General features: G+C 37.0%; 2 protein-coding genes across 6 annotated transcripts; one reads left to right on the top strand and one right to left on the bottom strand.

Moving 5' to 3' along the window:
- The first annotated feature begins 1,416 nt into the window (after positions 1-1,416).
- LOC147861271 (metal tolerance protein 11-like) lies at positions 1,417-6,346 on the top strand. 2 transcript variants are annotated; one of them, XM_087323970.1, is made up of 6 exons: positions 1,417-1,865; positions 2,319-2,431; positions 2,902-3,153; positions 3,646-3,726; positions 4,206-4,439; positions 5,656-6,346. In XM_087323970.1, exons 1-6 carry the CDS (start codon positions 1,541-1,543, stop codon positions 5,998-6,000), a joined length of 1,350 nt encoding a protein of 449 aa, XP_087180096.1. In that variant the 5' UTR covers positions 1,417-1,540; the 3' UTR covers positions 6,001-6,346. The 2 variants fall into 2 exon arrangements, with proteins under 2 accessions (XP_087180096.1, XP_087180095.1); XM_087323969.1 differs by having other exon boundaries at positions 1,417-1,880.
- Positions 6,347-7,270: 924 nt separating this feature from the next.
- LOC147861270 (abscisic acid 8'-hydroxylase 1-like) lies at positions 7,271-12,995 on the bottom strand. 4 transcript variants are annotated; one of them, XM_087323965.1, is made up of 11 exons: positions 12,769-12,995; positions 11,253-11,610; positions 10,525-10,843; positions 10,263-10,412; positions 9,545-9,829; positions 8,927-9,016; positions 8,598-8,676; positions 8,379-8,485; positions 8,161-8,279; positions 7,967-8,053; positions 7,271-7,556 (listed from the first exon to the last, which is right to left on the bottom strand). In XM_087323965.1, the coding sequence occupies exons 2-11, from the start codon at positions 11,531-11,533 to the stop codon at positions 7,490-7,492; spliced, it is 1,584 nt and encodes a 527-aa protein (XP_087180091.1). In that variant the 5' UTR covers positions 11,534-11,610; positions 12,769-12,995; the 3' UTR covers positions 7,271-7,489. The 4 variants fall into 4 exon arrangements, with proteins under 4 accessions (XP_087180091.1, XP_087180092.1, XP_087180093.1 ...); XM_087323966.1 differs by having other exon boundaries at positions 7,271-7,770; positions 11,253-12,995; XM_087323967.1 differs by having other exon boundaries at positions 10,525-10,787; positions 11,253-12,995.
- Between the last annotated feature and the right edge of the window lie 1,071 nt (positions 12,996-14,066).

Genomic DNA, 14,066 nt, shown 5'->3' with positions numbered 1-14,066 from the left:
TACAGAGGAAGGAGAGACAGTGTTTTGTACAGATAGACATACCAGCAGGAGAAACCATGACCAACGCCACACCAGAAAGAAGAGTTGTGGCGTTCTTCTCCATCTAAGAAGAAATCAGGCTAAACCACATTCAGACCGAGAGACAGAGACAGAGACAGAGACAGAGATTTTCAATCACCTCACCTTTTGTTTTTCCTTTACAATGATCGGATTTTATCGATGTTTCTTTCTTCTTCAGTCGTCTCCGGAATGCGTTTCTGTAACCGTTGAAGAGCGGGAACACGAGTGGAAGAGAAGAAGGCAAGGCAATGCAGCTTCGGTTTGATCAAGCTTTCCATGGAAAATAGACTCGAACAGCAGACACCGCAGAATCAAATAATCACAAAAGAAAACAAAAAACAGAAAGCTAGCCTCTTCTTCTGACTTGGCTCTTGCCATGGTCGCGTACTGCCTCTGACAGAAAGGGGCTTCGCAGGAGAGCCTGTGCGTTCTGCATTCTTCTCGTTCGGCGTTTGGTTTGTTGAGATGGAAAGAGGCTTTTCGCTTCGACAGACGATGGCGATGGCGATGGCGATGGCGGAGGCGGAGATGAAGAAGAAGAAACAAAAGAAAATCTGCAGAGATACGAAGAAAAGGTCGCGGGTTCGATTCCCACATTTCCCCAAAGAAACAAAAGAAGACTCTGCAGAGACACGAAGAAAAGGTCCCGGGTTCGATTCCCACATTCCACTTCTTATTTCAGTTAGAACGAATTAATAACAAGTGAAATTGGAGCTTCGAAAACGAGAATAAAAGAATGAAAAATACAAATTTCGGCGTGTTATTTTGTGGATTTATAAAAAAAAAAAGGAGGGCTCATTTATTATTTAAATAAATAAAATAAAAATTATTAAATAATTCTGCCGATATTGGAGCTTCGAAAACGAGAATAAAAGAATGAAAAATACAAAATTCGGCGTGTTATTTTGTGGATTTATAAAAAAAAATAGGAGGGCTTATTTATTATTTAAATAAATAAAATAAAAATTATTAAATAATTCTGTCGATATGAAGAAGAGCCCCCGGAAAAAAGAAAATAAAGTCTCTGCAGAGACTCGAAAAGGAGGTCGCAGGTTCGATTCCCACATTCCACTTTCTTAATTTTAGTTACAACGAATTAATAAGTGAAATGGAGCTTCGAAAACGAGAATAAAAAATGAAAAATACAATTTCGGAGTGCTATTTCGTTGGATTATAGAAAAAATACTAATGTTTATTTATTATTTAATTAAAAAACACTAATTAATAAACTATTAATTAAACAACTAATAATACATATTATGAAGGAGAAGCCCCTCTCTCTCTCTCTCTAATCTTTCTCTATCTCGCCATTGCGACGCAGACCCCTAATCCTAACCCTAACGTTTGCTTTCATACTTAACCCTAACCCTAACCCTAACGTTTCTCTTCCTGCCTTTTTCCTTCGTCCATAATATCCCCTCTTTTGCAGCTAGGAGAGCTCCGAGCTCCGAGCTTCATTCCCAGGAGTTAATTTAGAGCCATGGCAGCCCCTGATCTTGCTGCTCCTTCATCTGATCATCCTCACGAGCAGGCGGGACACGTACTCTTGACTGAATCTTTAGTCTCCTCTGATCATCATCATGAAGAAGAAGAAGAAGAAGAAGTTGATGATGATGCTGGAGAATCATGGCGTATCAAAGCTTCTGAACTTCGTCTCGAACGTCCAGTTAATGTAGTTCATCCTCCTCAATTAAGTCATCTTCATGAACATCAACAGTTGTATAACTCTACTTCACATAGCAGGGAATCTTCATTATCATATTGCTGCAATGGCGCCATCGTCGATCAGTGCTTGAAGGCCCTAGGTATAATTGGAATACGTGCGTCTTTCTCTATCTCTTAAACTTTCTTTCCTACCTTCCATGGCCATTCTTTCCCAAGTAATCCTTATTTTCCACAGCTATTCTTTCTGAAGTAATCCTTGCTCTCCATAGCCTTTCTCTCTAAAGTAAAACTTTTTATTTCCATCGCCTTTCTCTTTTAAGTAATCCTTGCTTTCCACAGCCTTTCTCTCTTATGTAATCCGTCTTTATAGATTTGCAGATTATCACATTTATTTGAGGTGTGACTGCAATTGTTTCATTCGCCTGATCTAATCTCACTGTTTATTTCCATGCTAGCTTCTGTGGTATTCAAAAGCTCGCTCCTTGATTTGAGTACTGGTTCCTTGTATACCTTAATTTCCGCTTAATACCGATTCGTTCTGAATTGTTAATTTGGTATAAGCATGAGCGAGAGAGAGAGAAATGTGTGTTCAGGTAGACGCACGGGATTGGACAAATACTATCATGAGCAGAGAGAGATATTGAAGGAATTCAATGATCTCGACGCTTTGGTGGAGATGAATACTGATGAAGAAGAACGCCTGCAGGTATTTATTCTAGCTAAAAAATCGGAATTATAAATATACAGCGAAGCAAGAAGAAATCATAATGTAGATATACATATGATAAAAAAATATGCAGAGAATAAGGTAAGACTGATTTGCGTCAGCCCTCCCCAGCGTAGACGGAAGCAGGAATTGACGTGATGATTTAGACTTAATAGATATATAGACAGAAAAATATCCAAGTTTGATCTGTCGCTAGACTTGCACTAGGCGTTAGAAGGAGCATGAAGCTTTAATTTAATCACCGAAATGGACTAAGATTTAAACTTAATAGATATATTTACAGAAAAATATCCAACTGTGATCTGTCGCTACACTTACACTAGGCGTTAGAGGGAGCACGAAGCTTTAATTTAATCACGGAGAAGGACTATGATAGAGGAGAAAGGCAGATATCTAGATAGGGATTTATATCAGAGCTCATATTCTTCTTGATAATATCATAATTTCAGGCTGAGGAGGAACGTGACGCTTTGGCGAAGAAGGAGAACTTCGCCATCCTGATTTCTAACTACGCCAATATGTTCCTGTTTGCTATGAAGGTCTTTGTTTCAGTAAAGAGTGGATCTTTGGCCATCATCGCCTCTACTTTAGACTCCCTCCTGGACCTGCTTTCTGGTTTCATTCTCTGGTTCACGGCTCATACCATTAAGCGTCCAAATCCTTATGTTTACCCTATTGGCAAGAATCGGATGCAACCTGTGGTATGCATGTGTCTACATATATATATGCATATGTATGTGTAGATATATATTGATCAGATTTATCAGCATATTACAGTTTTCATTGCGTTAATGAGTTATTAAAATACATGTAAAAGAATTGTCAGAATGAAACCAAATCAAGTTAATCTCCATACATGCCATTTCCATATACACTTAAATTTCATATATAACATTTTCTCCACCACAGATGTGGAGGATTTTAATGGTGAAATTTGGAAGTATTCAACTTTTCGTTCTTTTATATTTATTCTTCAACAGTCCTAGAAAATGGAGGATCAATTTTTCTATTTGAAGAACAAAGCTATGTACATCAGAGGCAGCAAATGTCTCTCTGCATAAACTTTCCAGAGTTCCCCGTTAGAGATCCAGTAGACCATTTTCTTTGTTCATTTTCTTCGTATTAGTTGCTTTGTGTTCAAGAACCTTTGCATTTAAAACTGAGCATGTTTCAATTCCTGCTCCTTAAATCAGGGTATTTTGGTCTTTGCATCTGTTATGGCTACCTTGGGTCTCCAAATCCTGCTGGAATCAGCACGAATACTAATAGCTAAAGTAAGTTTGATATATAATTCGCATATTTTAGTGTTTTATTGAAGGAAATGAAGGACTTGTTGGTTAGATTAAATAAACGTACAGTTTCAGCTTCTTTGCAGTTTTTAACATAGTAGAATATGCAGTAATTGTGCTAGCGTATGGTATAATTAATGAATGGGATATAAAAGAGCCGTGGTGATCTAAAATAATTTCTTTGCTATTTGGCTGTGAAACCACGAGAAAATATTGCAATTCTAGTTGATATGTTTTTGTTGGATTTTTTTCAATTTACTAACATTCCTCGTGAAAAGTTCAGAAATTCTAGTAGTGTTTTGGTGAACGGAAGTTCCAAACATGAATGATTATCTAATTGTTATGTAGATGTAAACTAAGAAGCTGAGATGAAATAAAAGAAATTTGAATACTACTGAAGGAAATATACAGTCCAAGTTGATAATCAAAACAATTTATTTTCTCCTTTTGAATTGCCCTGTCAGGATTCAACAATTGATCTCAACGGTGACAAGAAAATCTGGATAATTTCTGTCATGGTATCTGTGACAATTATCAAGTTCTTCCTTATGATACTTTGTCGACTTTACAAGAACGAGATTGTTCGAGCATATGCAAAGGATCATTTCTTTGACGTTGTGACCAATACACTGGGTCTTGTTGCTGCGCTCTTGGCTGCTCGCTTCGCATGGTGGATAGATCCTTCGGGTGCTATTGTGGTAAGGCTTAGAATACATCTCTCTCTCTCTCTCTCTCTCTCTCTCTCTCTCTCTCTCAGTTTGTCGTAGTGTATAACGTGGCTCGAAAAAATTACCAAATTATTGAAAGTGCCATTACATCACATTTTTCTTATCAATCTACAGCAAACTGAATTACCAAAATTCTCCACACACCACCGCAATTACCAGAATACCCCTACCAATTCAATAAAGAGATACAGAAGAGAAAATCATCATTGAATATTGCCGCCCTTTGCACTATGTGCATTCTGTCACGCCCTACAATACCTCGCACAAAGTTGTTCTCTCTTCTCCACATCTTCCATTGTGCTTTATGCATTTGGTTTTTAAATGTAAGGTTCTGTTTGTGGTTAGTCGTATGACATTGCATTAAAATAACAAATTTGGCTCCTTGTGTTTGTCCCAAATAGAATTGCAATAAATATGAACTGTGCGCTTAAAGATGGCAAGTGTTCTTTACTAAAACGTATAATAACTACCCCATGTACATAAGGTAACCCCAAATCTTTCCATCTTCCACAATTACATGTCCACTAATGTTCGTGAGAGTATGGATCTCAAAGACAACATTATTTGATGGCAAAACTAAGTAGGCTTCCACACTCATAAGTTCCTCCAAATAATTGCTCCACAACAAAAAGATGCATCATGTGTTGTCGGCCCAAGCGAATCCTTAGAAGTTTCTCCATGAGTCACATCACTTCTAACACGCTTCTCAAATATAAATGTTAGTGCACATGTGACGAAATAACATTCTTACAACTTTGAAGAATTTAACACCTGGTATCATCACTTTTTGTTATTACGAATCTTACTTGCATTTAGAAACAAAGCAACTTGTGCATCAATGCTAGTTACTTTGAGAAGGATATTGAACTATACTCCCCTTCAAATGAGCTCCATCGAGTGCGTCTTCCTCATTCATGAGATTTATGCTAAAGCTTCTCTCTCTCTCTCTCTCTCTCTCTCTCTCTCTCTCTCTCTCTCTATGTGTGTGTGTGTATATATATTGCTATAAATTTATATATATATGAGAGAGAGAGAGAGAGAGAGTGTGTGTGTGTATATAGAAACAACTGTTTATATTATACACACCAAGACAAGCACACTTAAATCACTCAAAATTTATCTATCTCAAGTGAGATAAAAATAATGGCTCCCTTTCCTCTAATTATTCTTCTTGTTTGTGATGCAGTTGGCTTTGTATACCATCTACAATTGGTCTGTCACTGTGCTAGAAAATGTGAAAACTCTTGTAGGAGAGACAGCTCCCCCAGAATTTCTACAAAAGCTCACATACTTGAGTTGGAATCACCATCGTGACGTGAAACAAATTGACACAGTTCGAGCATATACATTCGGAGGCTATTATTTTGTGGAGGTAGACATTGTATTAGAAGAAAAGATGCCATTGCGCCAAGCTCATGACATTGGTGAAAGCTTACAAGACAAATTGGAACGATTGCCCGAGGTAGAGAGAGCCTTCGTTCATCTTGATTTTGAGGTTTCACATCGACCAGAACATGCGAGGCATATATAGACGTCACACAATTATTGCTCAGTTATGAAAACAGTATTACAATACAAATGAAGAATGAGGCCAATTCCAATCCTGATGAACCTGATATATATACACTTATATGAATACAAACAACAGATGTCCAGTTCAAGTGAATATGTTATTTATAGCTCTTAAACAAACAAAAGGTGTCACTTGAGTCTTGAAATGTATGCTATTGTACATCATCTTAATTTTCGGGTTTCGAACAAACCCAATCAAATAAGTATATTACTTTATACTACACAAAATGGAACTTTCCTGTTGTAAGACAGAGTAAAGATTTCCAAGTTAATAAGTATATTATTAACACTGCACCAATTGAAAATTCCTGTAATTCTTAGTAAAGACTTCTTGATGAGGAATGTAAGTAGGATAATAGAAAGAGCAAAGCTTACTATTTTTCAGAGCAATAACTCAACACGGAAACCAAGAGTATTGTACAATAGTTTACACTGGATTTGCATTTGTTAATGATTTGATCTATGCTCTTCCACCGATTGAGCTAGAACTCAATAATATTGGTTTTCCATTCAAAAGCTTAAAAATTCATTTTTTTCTAATGTTTTGCTGTGAAACCTAATACAATTGTTTGTATATCAAAGAACACAAACAAAGGTTAATTTTGATACATCAGTTAAATTTAGTGGTATTTATCATAAGAAGCTTCATTTTTGCCATATCATATAAATTTAGGACTTTTTCATTGTATGATCTAGATTCTACAGGAAGGTTCAGTAGAAACTAGAGTATTTCATTTCATGTATTATATGCATCTTGAAGTTTAACCATAGTGCATTGTGATCAAGTGAAGGGTTTGTTGGATTGACAAGATCAGGGATAATGATGAGTTGTGGTGCCACTATCATGCTGCATTTCAATATTTATAGATGATATCCATTAATGCGCTGTCATATTCTATTTATCACATCATATATTTGTGTTCTTAAGGCTAACTCCTGTATACGTACAGGACTTGCTGTCATCGCTTTTGCTGAAACCAAAGGCAGGCGATGGTTCTGATGAAGGTAGTGAAGTGTTCAAAAAATTTACTTTTAATCAGAGGATTGAAGGAAATTCAATTAGATCTTTCTTGAACAATGGTTGAAATGGTATATCATGTCATGGTATGGGTTATTGATAATACCATTACGGCCGGTATGTCAACAAACACCTTTTCTATTTCATGATATGTATAATGATTGGGATGATGATCTATTAGGGCCAAGCTGACTTAATAGATACAGTATCATCTTATGAAAAGGATAGGAGTACTATTATCAAATTATAGAAGCTACATTCAGCTATGAAAAAAATGTTGTTATTCTTCCAAAGTCTCGTAAGTATCTAGATTCTACTCATTCACCAATATGTAGATCTGAATATATTTTCGCATGCCCTAATTTATACTGACATCACCAGGAATTCTCACGTCCTTTTCATGCAAATATACCCATGCAACTACATTCATTTATGTTATCTTTGTTTTCTGGGTTTTCTTAATCCCTTCAACCCTTCTAGACTGTTCATCATTACCCCTGTATTATCAGAAAAGGTAACGGTCATATTTTAGACTCTAGTTTAAATTTCAGATTAGATGGCTATGTAATGTACACATTACTTTTATGGTTAACCTCAAAGAAAACTCTGCAGCACCTCTAATCTAATGTGTTTCATACATTGTTGTTTCTGTAGCCGCATGAGTGCCTCTTTATAAACTCCCCATATTTGTTTTATTTGAACTTTACAAAGCTAACCAGAAACAAACACAAAAAGGATGAAGATTAATAAAAACGTACAAAAATGGAGGATATCGGTCATGTACCAAGTAATGCAAATCCTAGCTTTTTATAACTTATCATTGATTTGCATGTATGTTGTTTTATTGAAATGTGTGTATATATCCCTTACGACTAGATTGCTTTAAAACATTAAAATTTATATTTACCTTTCTTTAACGTGAATAGGATATCCTCCCTTTGGCACATGAGTAGGCACAAACTCTGAACCATCTTCATTTCCACAATGCTTCCAACTGATAGATGGCAGAATGAATGTGAGACATTCTCTTTCATGCCCTTGACAATTTATGTTTATGTAATGGCATTAGAATTTATGAGATAAGAAATGTTTTTAGTATACCTATATCTCAATACAAGATGGTGAAGAAACACAAGTATTTGCAAGTGAAATAGCTCCCTTCCGATGCAGCCATAAGAGCCACTTCCAAATGGTGTAAAACTAAAGAGCTTGGGTTGAACCTGGATCAAGAATACACATTATGTGCTCAACAATTTACATGTAATTTGCTCATATATGTTAGCTACACGATTGAAAATTTGTACCAAATTTGAACCCACCCTGAATCTCGAGGGATCGAATTCTTTAGGGCAAGAAAAATATGCCGAGTTCATATGGTATGCAACATGTGCTATTATGACACGCCAGCCCTTGGGAAAAACCATACCTAAGAATATAAAAAACGCTAATCATATTTCTTTATACAAAAAAATTCGTCAGCTTGTAATCAGTGAGAAATAATGGATTTTTATAAATTGGTATAATGAGTTTAGATATACCACTATATGATACATCTTCAACGGCTTCTCTATAAGAGAACTCCACGACATTGGCTATCCGTAGAGTCTCTTTTATTACCTGTAAAGCATAACAACTACTCGGGTCATAATGTCTTTTCGATAATTGATAGATGTGTAAGAAGTATGAATACAACATGTGATTGTTACTTTAAGTGACATTTATCATTAGTGTGCCAACAATTTAGAAGGCAGCATGAAATGAAAAGTCTTGCCGAATATTGCTTACTTATGAAATCGAAGTAAATTATTTCAGCATTAGTCATGCGTCCTTTATTTGATTTGTATGAAAACATAAAGATAAATCATACCTTTAGCGAGAGTTGCATTTGCTCTTTTACATCATACCATTTGATGTTTTCATCAGATCCCTTTTCTGCATGAATCATTTCATGCTCTTCCTAAAAAATTGAGAATCAACATTATAAACTTAAAATGGGTGTTCAATCAAGATATTTAACACGAAGTTGACTTATTATATTACGAGGAAAGGATATCAAGATTGCACAAAGGAGAAATTTTGGGGCCAAAGATAATCTATGAAGTCAATATACCTTACTGTAAGGAGGAAATGATACTAAATTGTATAAAAGAGCCATTATTAGGATCACTTAAGCTAACCGGGGACAATATCTAGCATAGCCATAAGGATGCAGCTCAGTTTTTAAAGTTTGTTCATCAGAAACAAAAAGACCATAGGTGTGAGTTCAACCCCTACATTCTATACAGTCATCTAATAATTCAGTGAGACTCGTGACATTTGAACCTCGGCAAAGTAAGTCATATTTTTATTCACACGTAGGCCTGGGTTCCAACACTCCCTAGAGTATATATGGGTTGAACACATGACCTTATTGTCTTTAGAAAACTATCTGAATCAATCTTTGTCGTACTCACACACACACAAACAAACAAATAAACAAAGTCACCTTGATACTGGCAAGGAGGTTGGGATGCTCCGTGAGGACCTTGATGATCCAGCATAAGACAGAGGCAGAGGAGTCATAAGCAGCATGGAGGATCGTGAGCACATTGTCATGGATCTCCTCATCACTCATTTGGATCCCATTCTCGTCTTCCAGCCTCATCATTAAGCCCAGCATGTCATTTGATGATGACAAAGAAAACCTTGATCCAGATCTTAGCTCATCATTGGACACCCTCCGGGAACTCATGATCTTATCCAACAGTGCACACGCTTTCTTCCTGCTGTCCTGCACTCAGCACTTTATTACGGTCATACAATAATTTATATTCGATGGGTTACAGTGGAATCTTAAGTACATTACATCTCAGCCAATAGAATATATATATATATATTACATGGGGAGCCTTACCACAATGTAAAAAATGCAATATTGCACATTGCTCTATCAATATATGCAATGTCTATACAATGCAACTGAAGCTTACGGAAAATTTGGGTTTCGAGTTTAAATTCATTATATATTTGTTTAGTCTGAAACTCCAAGATTGATGAAGGTCAAGGGTTTACATATATTTTTGTTGAAAGGCATGTAACCAAAACGAGTAAGTCTTTTTCATGTTGTTGGAGATAAATATATAAAAGAGATATAAAAAATGAAAGATTCACTGCCTTTCATCTAAAGGCTTCATAACTCTTTATTACATGTCAATAATCAATACCTTAATTGCCTTGTAGTAACATGTACCCGGTGCATTGTTCCTTAGGGAGCTTACACCTCTTATTAAGTGTCCACAAACACTTGTTAGCTCTGCCTTCTCATGCTCTGGTGTAGCTCCAACCACAAATTCCATAGCCACTTTAAACACGTACTGGTCATAGTTCCGGGAGAAAAACTATTATTAAGCACTGTGCATTATAATTATCTTGAAAAGCACTAAACTCCCATGTCTTGAATATCTCGTCATAAAGATAATGCCACACCTTCTTAGCTTCTTCCAGCGTATTGATAGTCTTTCCATCCCAATCTTTCAAAATATCAATTGCTATGGCTTCCACCATAGGAATGGATCTCTCGAGAGCTTCAGGAAGCAAGGGACCATAAAAGATCTTCTTAAGATTGGCATGAATTTTCTCATGTTGGTAACCGAAGAAGTTGGATCCCAACATCATCTCAACAAGAGGCAGCCCTCTCTGCCGGAAAGAGCATGCCTGATCCACCATCACAAACCTTGCTGCCTGGGGTCCTGCTACCACAATGGAGGGGTAACCAAATAAATGGGTTTTATACACATCCCCATACCTGCATGATTTAATCACCATCAAATTTCCAACTCATAAACATTAGTATGCATGCATCCATATACTTGTTTAGATGTAATAAAAAAGCTTTAACATACATTGTACTCCACAGTCTTCAGGCAGGTTGACCTTAGACATTTAGAGCAAACTAAAGAAAATCTGTGTGTTTGCCACAAATTATCTTATCTGTGTTGATGTATTTTCTACGCTTCTTTGGCTATATAGGAATTCTGGTCATATGAAAATCCTAAGGTCTCATGGCTTTATATGTCTGAATTCAGCTAGAATAAACAAACTAAAAGCTAAACAAAACCAAGAAACCTTCCAAAATTATTTTTCACATAAGATCAAATAGCCTATATGCTCGAAGCCAACGAAAATTAAAACAGGAAGAAAAATAGAAGACTCACTGTTGTTGTCGGGATATCCAGAACTTGTGGCGTTGAGATTTGAAGCTGAGAGATTCTCCAAGGAAAGGCAAGCCCATCGAGCCAGGGGGCAAGGTGGCACCCTTGATGTGTGTTTGCAAGGTAACCAAACTAGTGCTTGAACCCTCGTCATGATGGTTCCCACCAGTGTAAGCACTATATGAGGATGCAATGGCTTTCTTCAAGAAGGAAATAACCATAGCCGCCACATAAGCCGCTGCAGCTACAAGTATTATCTCTTGTTTGTCCATGTCCATGTCCATGTGCTTTCTTTACGTACCCAGCATATCAGTCCATGGAGAAAACCAGAAAATTTCCTTCTCTAGCACTAAATCAGTTCCTATTATTAGCAAACCACAAGTTATTCCATCACTTTGCACTCCATCAAACCAAGCATTTCCCACCAGACCAAAAGTTTCTCATTTCAACTACTACTGTATTAAACCACAAGATTTCCTCTTCAACCACTACTATGTTGAACCACAAGTTTCTCACCAAGATGTCAATCAAAAAGATTCTGTTACAACCACAATTGTTTCCACCACTCTAAATCCTTCCCTCGTCTTAATCACATTGAGATTAACAATTCAAGATCTTCACATTCAGGGCATCATGACGAAACCCTATCATTGTTTTCCCAAGATTTCAGATTTCATTGTTTGCTCAAACCAAATCTTTTCTACAATTAAATTACCCCAGCCCCTTCTCTCTTCTTAATCCTTCAGTTTAACATGTCTAATCACTTTTTCAAATACCATATTTCCCACCACTAAGTGAGTCACTACTCCATCTTCTTAATCAAGTTCCGTTCAACATCCGTAATCACATTATAAAAAAATCTTCTCTGTAATCACTCTAAGAGCTTCACACACAACACAACCATCAAATCTAACCCTCTTGCTTGATTACATCTAATTTATTCATTTAATCACACTCAACCCATTCATCACATCAAGCACTCTCATTTAATCACAATTTCAACCCACCTAAATATCAAATCCTCTCAGCTAATCACATTTATATCATTTATGAATTCTCCTTAAATATTAGCAGATCTTCACAATCATGTGATTCATCGTACCAAAACCTCTCATGTAATCTCACTCAGTCCATTCATTACAACAAAACTGCTCACTTAATCACCTTCAACCCGTTCTTCCCATCAAATAACACTCAACCCATTTATCACATCAATCCCTCTCACTTAAAATCACATTTGATACATCAAACCCTCTCATTTCATCACACCAAGACCTTCACAATCATGCCATTAATTGTTACATCTCCTTTAATCGCGTTCATTTTAACGACCCCGCCCCTTGATGTCCCTAAACACTCATATTTATTTAAATTTTCCAATCCCATTCATTACACAAAGCCTCCACTTCCCAAGATTTCAGCGTTTTAGCTACCACTTGCTCCCAAGCCACGCCATCATTTCCCTGGCATATTAATGCAGGTAAATAAAACTCAACCACAAGATAAGTCATCTTTTCACCATAGGCTAGGAGAGTGAAAAGCTTCGGCAATCGGTATGCACTGTAAACCCTAGATTCTCTGTCCTGTGCATTCTGCAGACCGTAGAGGTGCGTGCGCGAGATCGATGGTGTGGGTCTCCTGTACGATGCTGCGCCTGCGTGATCGGAGCTCTGATTTCCATCGTAGCAGAGTCGAAAAATCGATGAAACAAGACGACCCTTCGGGGCCTATGTATACATACGGTGCGTATATATACACCGTATCCTATAGACCGTATGTCTGTATGTATGTGTATACATAATACGCATACATATAAATAAAATGTGTGTATTGGTATTAGAATACAAATAAAAAGCTTTGTATTTGAGTTTAAGTAATACACACCAATAGCGTTTTGCGACATAGTAATTAGTGATGTAATTAGTACTTGAGGGGATAATAACAGTGTTAGTACTGTAATTAACACATGAGGCGCGATCGCAGTGATATTCTTTCCGAATTCTTCTGATCACAAAGGAGAAGAAAGTCTATAGGAAGTGAGAAGTGCCTTGGGTAGGAGACAATAGGAAGAAAGGAAGTCTATTTGAGTTTAACGTCATAGAAAGAAAGAAAGTTCTATGTAGTGGAGTTATATTAGTAAGAGTCCAAGAAACTTGTATTATTCTCTAATATTATGAAATAGCATTCCTTTCTCGTCCTCTTCTTTTCTCTATCTTTTCTTTGTACACGCTTTCATATTGGCGCTCTAGGGAGGGTCGATCTCTTCCGTATCTTGGGAAGCTTGGTTGTGTCGTAGTATTGCGTGAATATGGCTTTTCAATTGGCCTTTGTAGGTGATGGCTTTCAAGATGCAGGAGCTTTTTTGGTATCCTTCGAGCATCACACGGTTTCGATTGGGAAGGTGAATGACATAAAGAAACTTCCTTTGTTGGTGACAACTTTCTACTCAAGAGCCTGAGAGTGGTATGAGTCACTACCGCCCAACCAACAAACCATCTACCAATTGCTCGTGCAACAATTTTGAAGCAACTACATCCGACATCGTAATGCGATGGAGGTGCAAGAGGAACTCTTCATGTTGCGTATGACAACATCGATGGAGTATTTTGAGTATGAGAGGGTGTTCAAAGAGCTTTTGTCAACATGAATCCGTCTACGAGGAGGTGTAGAGGATGAATGGTTCAAGATGGATTGCGTCAAAGTGAGCTTGAATCCTTACTTTGCAATGGTGGCAAATTTGAAGGAGTATATCTTGGTGGTAGTTGATTACATAACCAAGTAAGGATTCAAACCCGCTTTGAAGTGATCCATCTTGAA

The sequence above is a fragment of the Azolla caroliniana genome, unplaced genomic scaffold, assembly GCF_043228905.1.
Source record: "Azolla caroliniana isolate FFs.n. ecotype wild unplaced genomic scaffold, voAzoCaro1.0.p SCAF_8, whole genome shotgun sequence".
Taxonomy (NCBI): Eukaryota; Viridiplantae; Streptophyta; class Polypodiopsida; order Salviniales; family Salviniaceae; genus Azolla; species Azolla caroliniana.
Note: the sequence above shows the minus strand (reverse complement) of the source record. Positions and strands in the feature narration are given on the sequence as shown.

Coding starts and splice junctions, on each gene's coding strand:
- LOC147861271 (XM_087323969.1), top strand. CDS start 1,541: ATGGCAGCCCCTGATCTTGCTGCTCCTTCATCTGATCATCCTCACGAG. Junction 1,881..2,318: donor CCTAGGTATAATTGGAATAC/GTGCGTCTTTCT, acceptor ATGTGTGTTCAG/GTAGACGCACGGGATTGGAC. Junction 2,432..2,901: donor ATGAAGAAGAACGCCTGCAG/GTATTTATTCTA, acceptor TCATAATTTCAG/GCTGAGGAGGAACGTGACGC.
- LOC147861270 (XM_087323965.1), bottom strand. CDS start 11,533: ATGGACATGGACATGGACAAACAAGAGATAATACTTGTAGCTGCAGCG. Junction 9,830..10,262: donor GTTACTACAAGGCAATTAAG/GTATTGATTATT, acceptor TGCTGAGTGCAG/GACAGCAGGAAGAAAGCGTG. Junction 8,486..8,597: donor TGAAGATGTATCATATAGTG/GTATATCTAAAC, acceptor TTATATTCTTAG/GTATGGTTTTTCCCAAGGGC.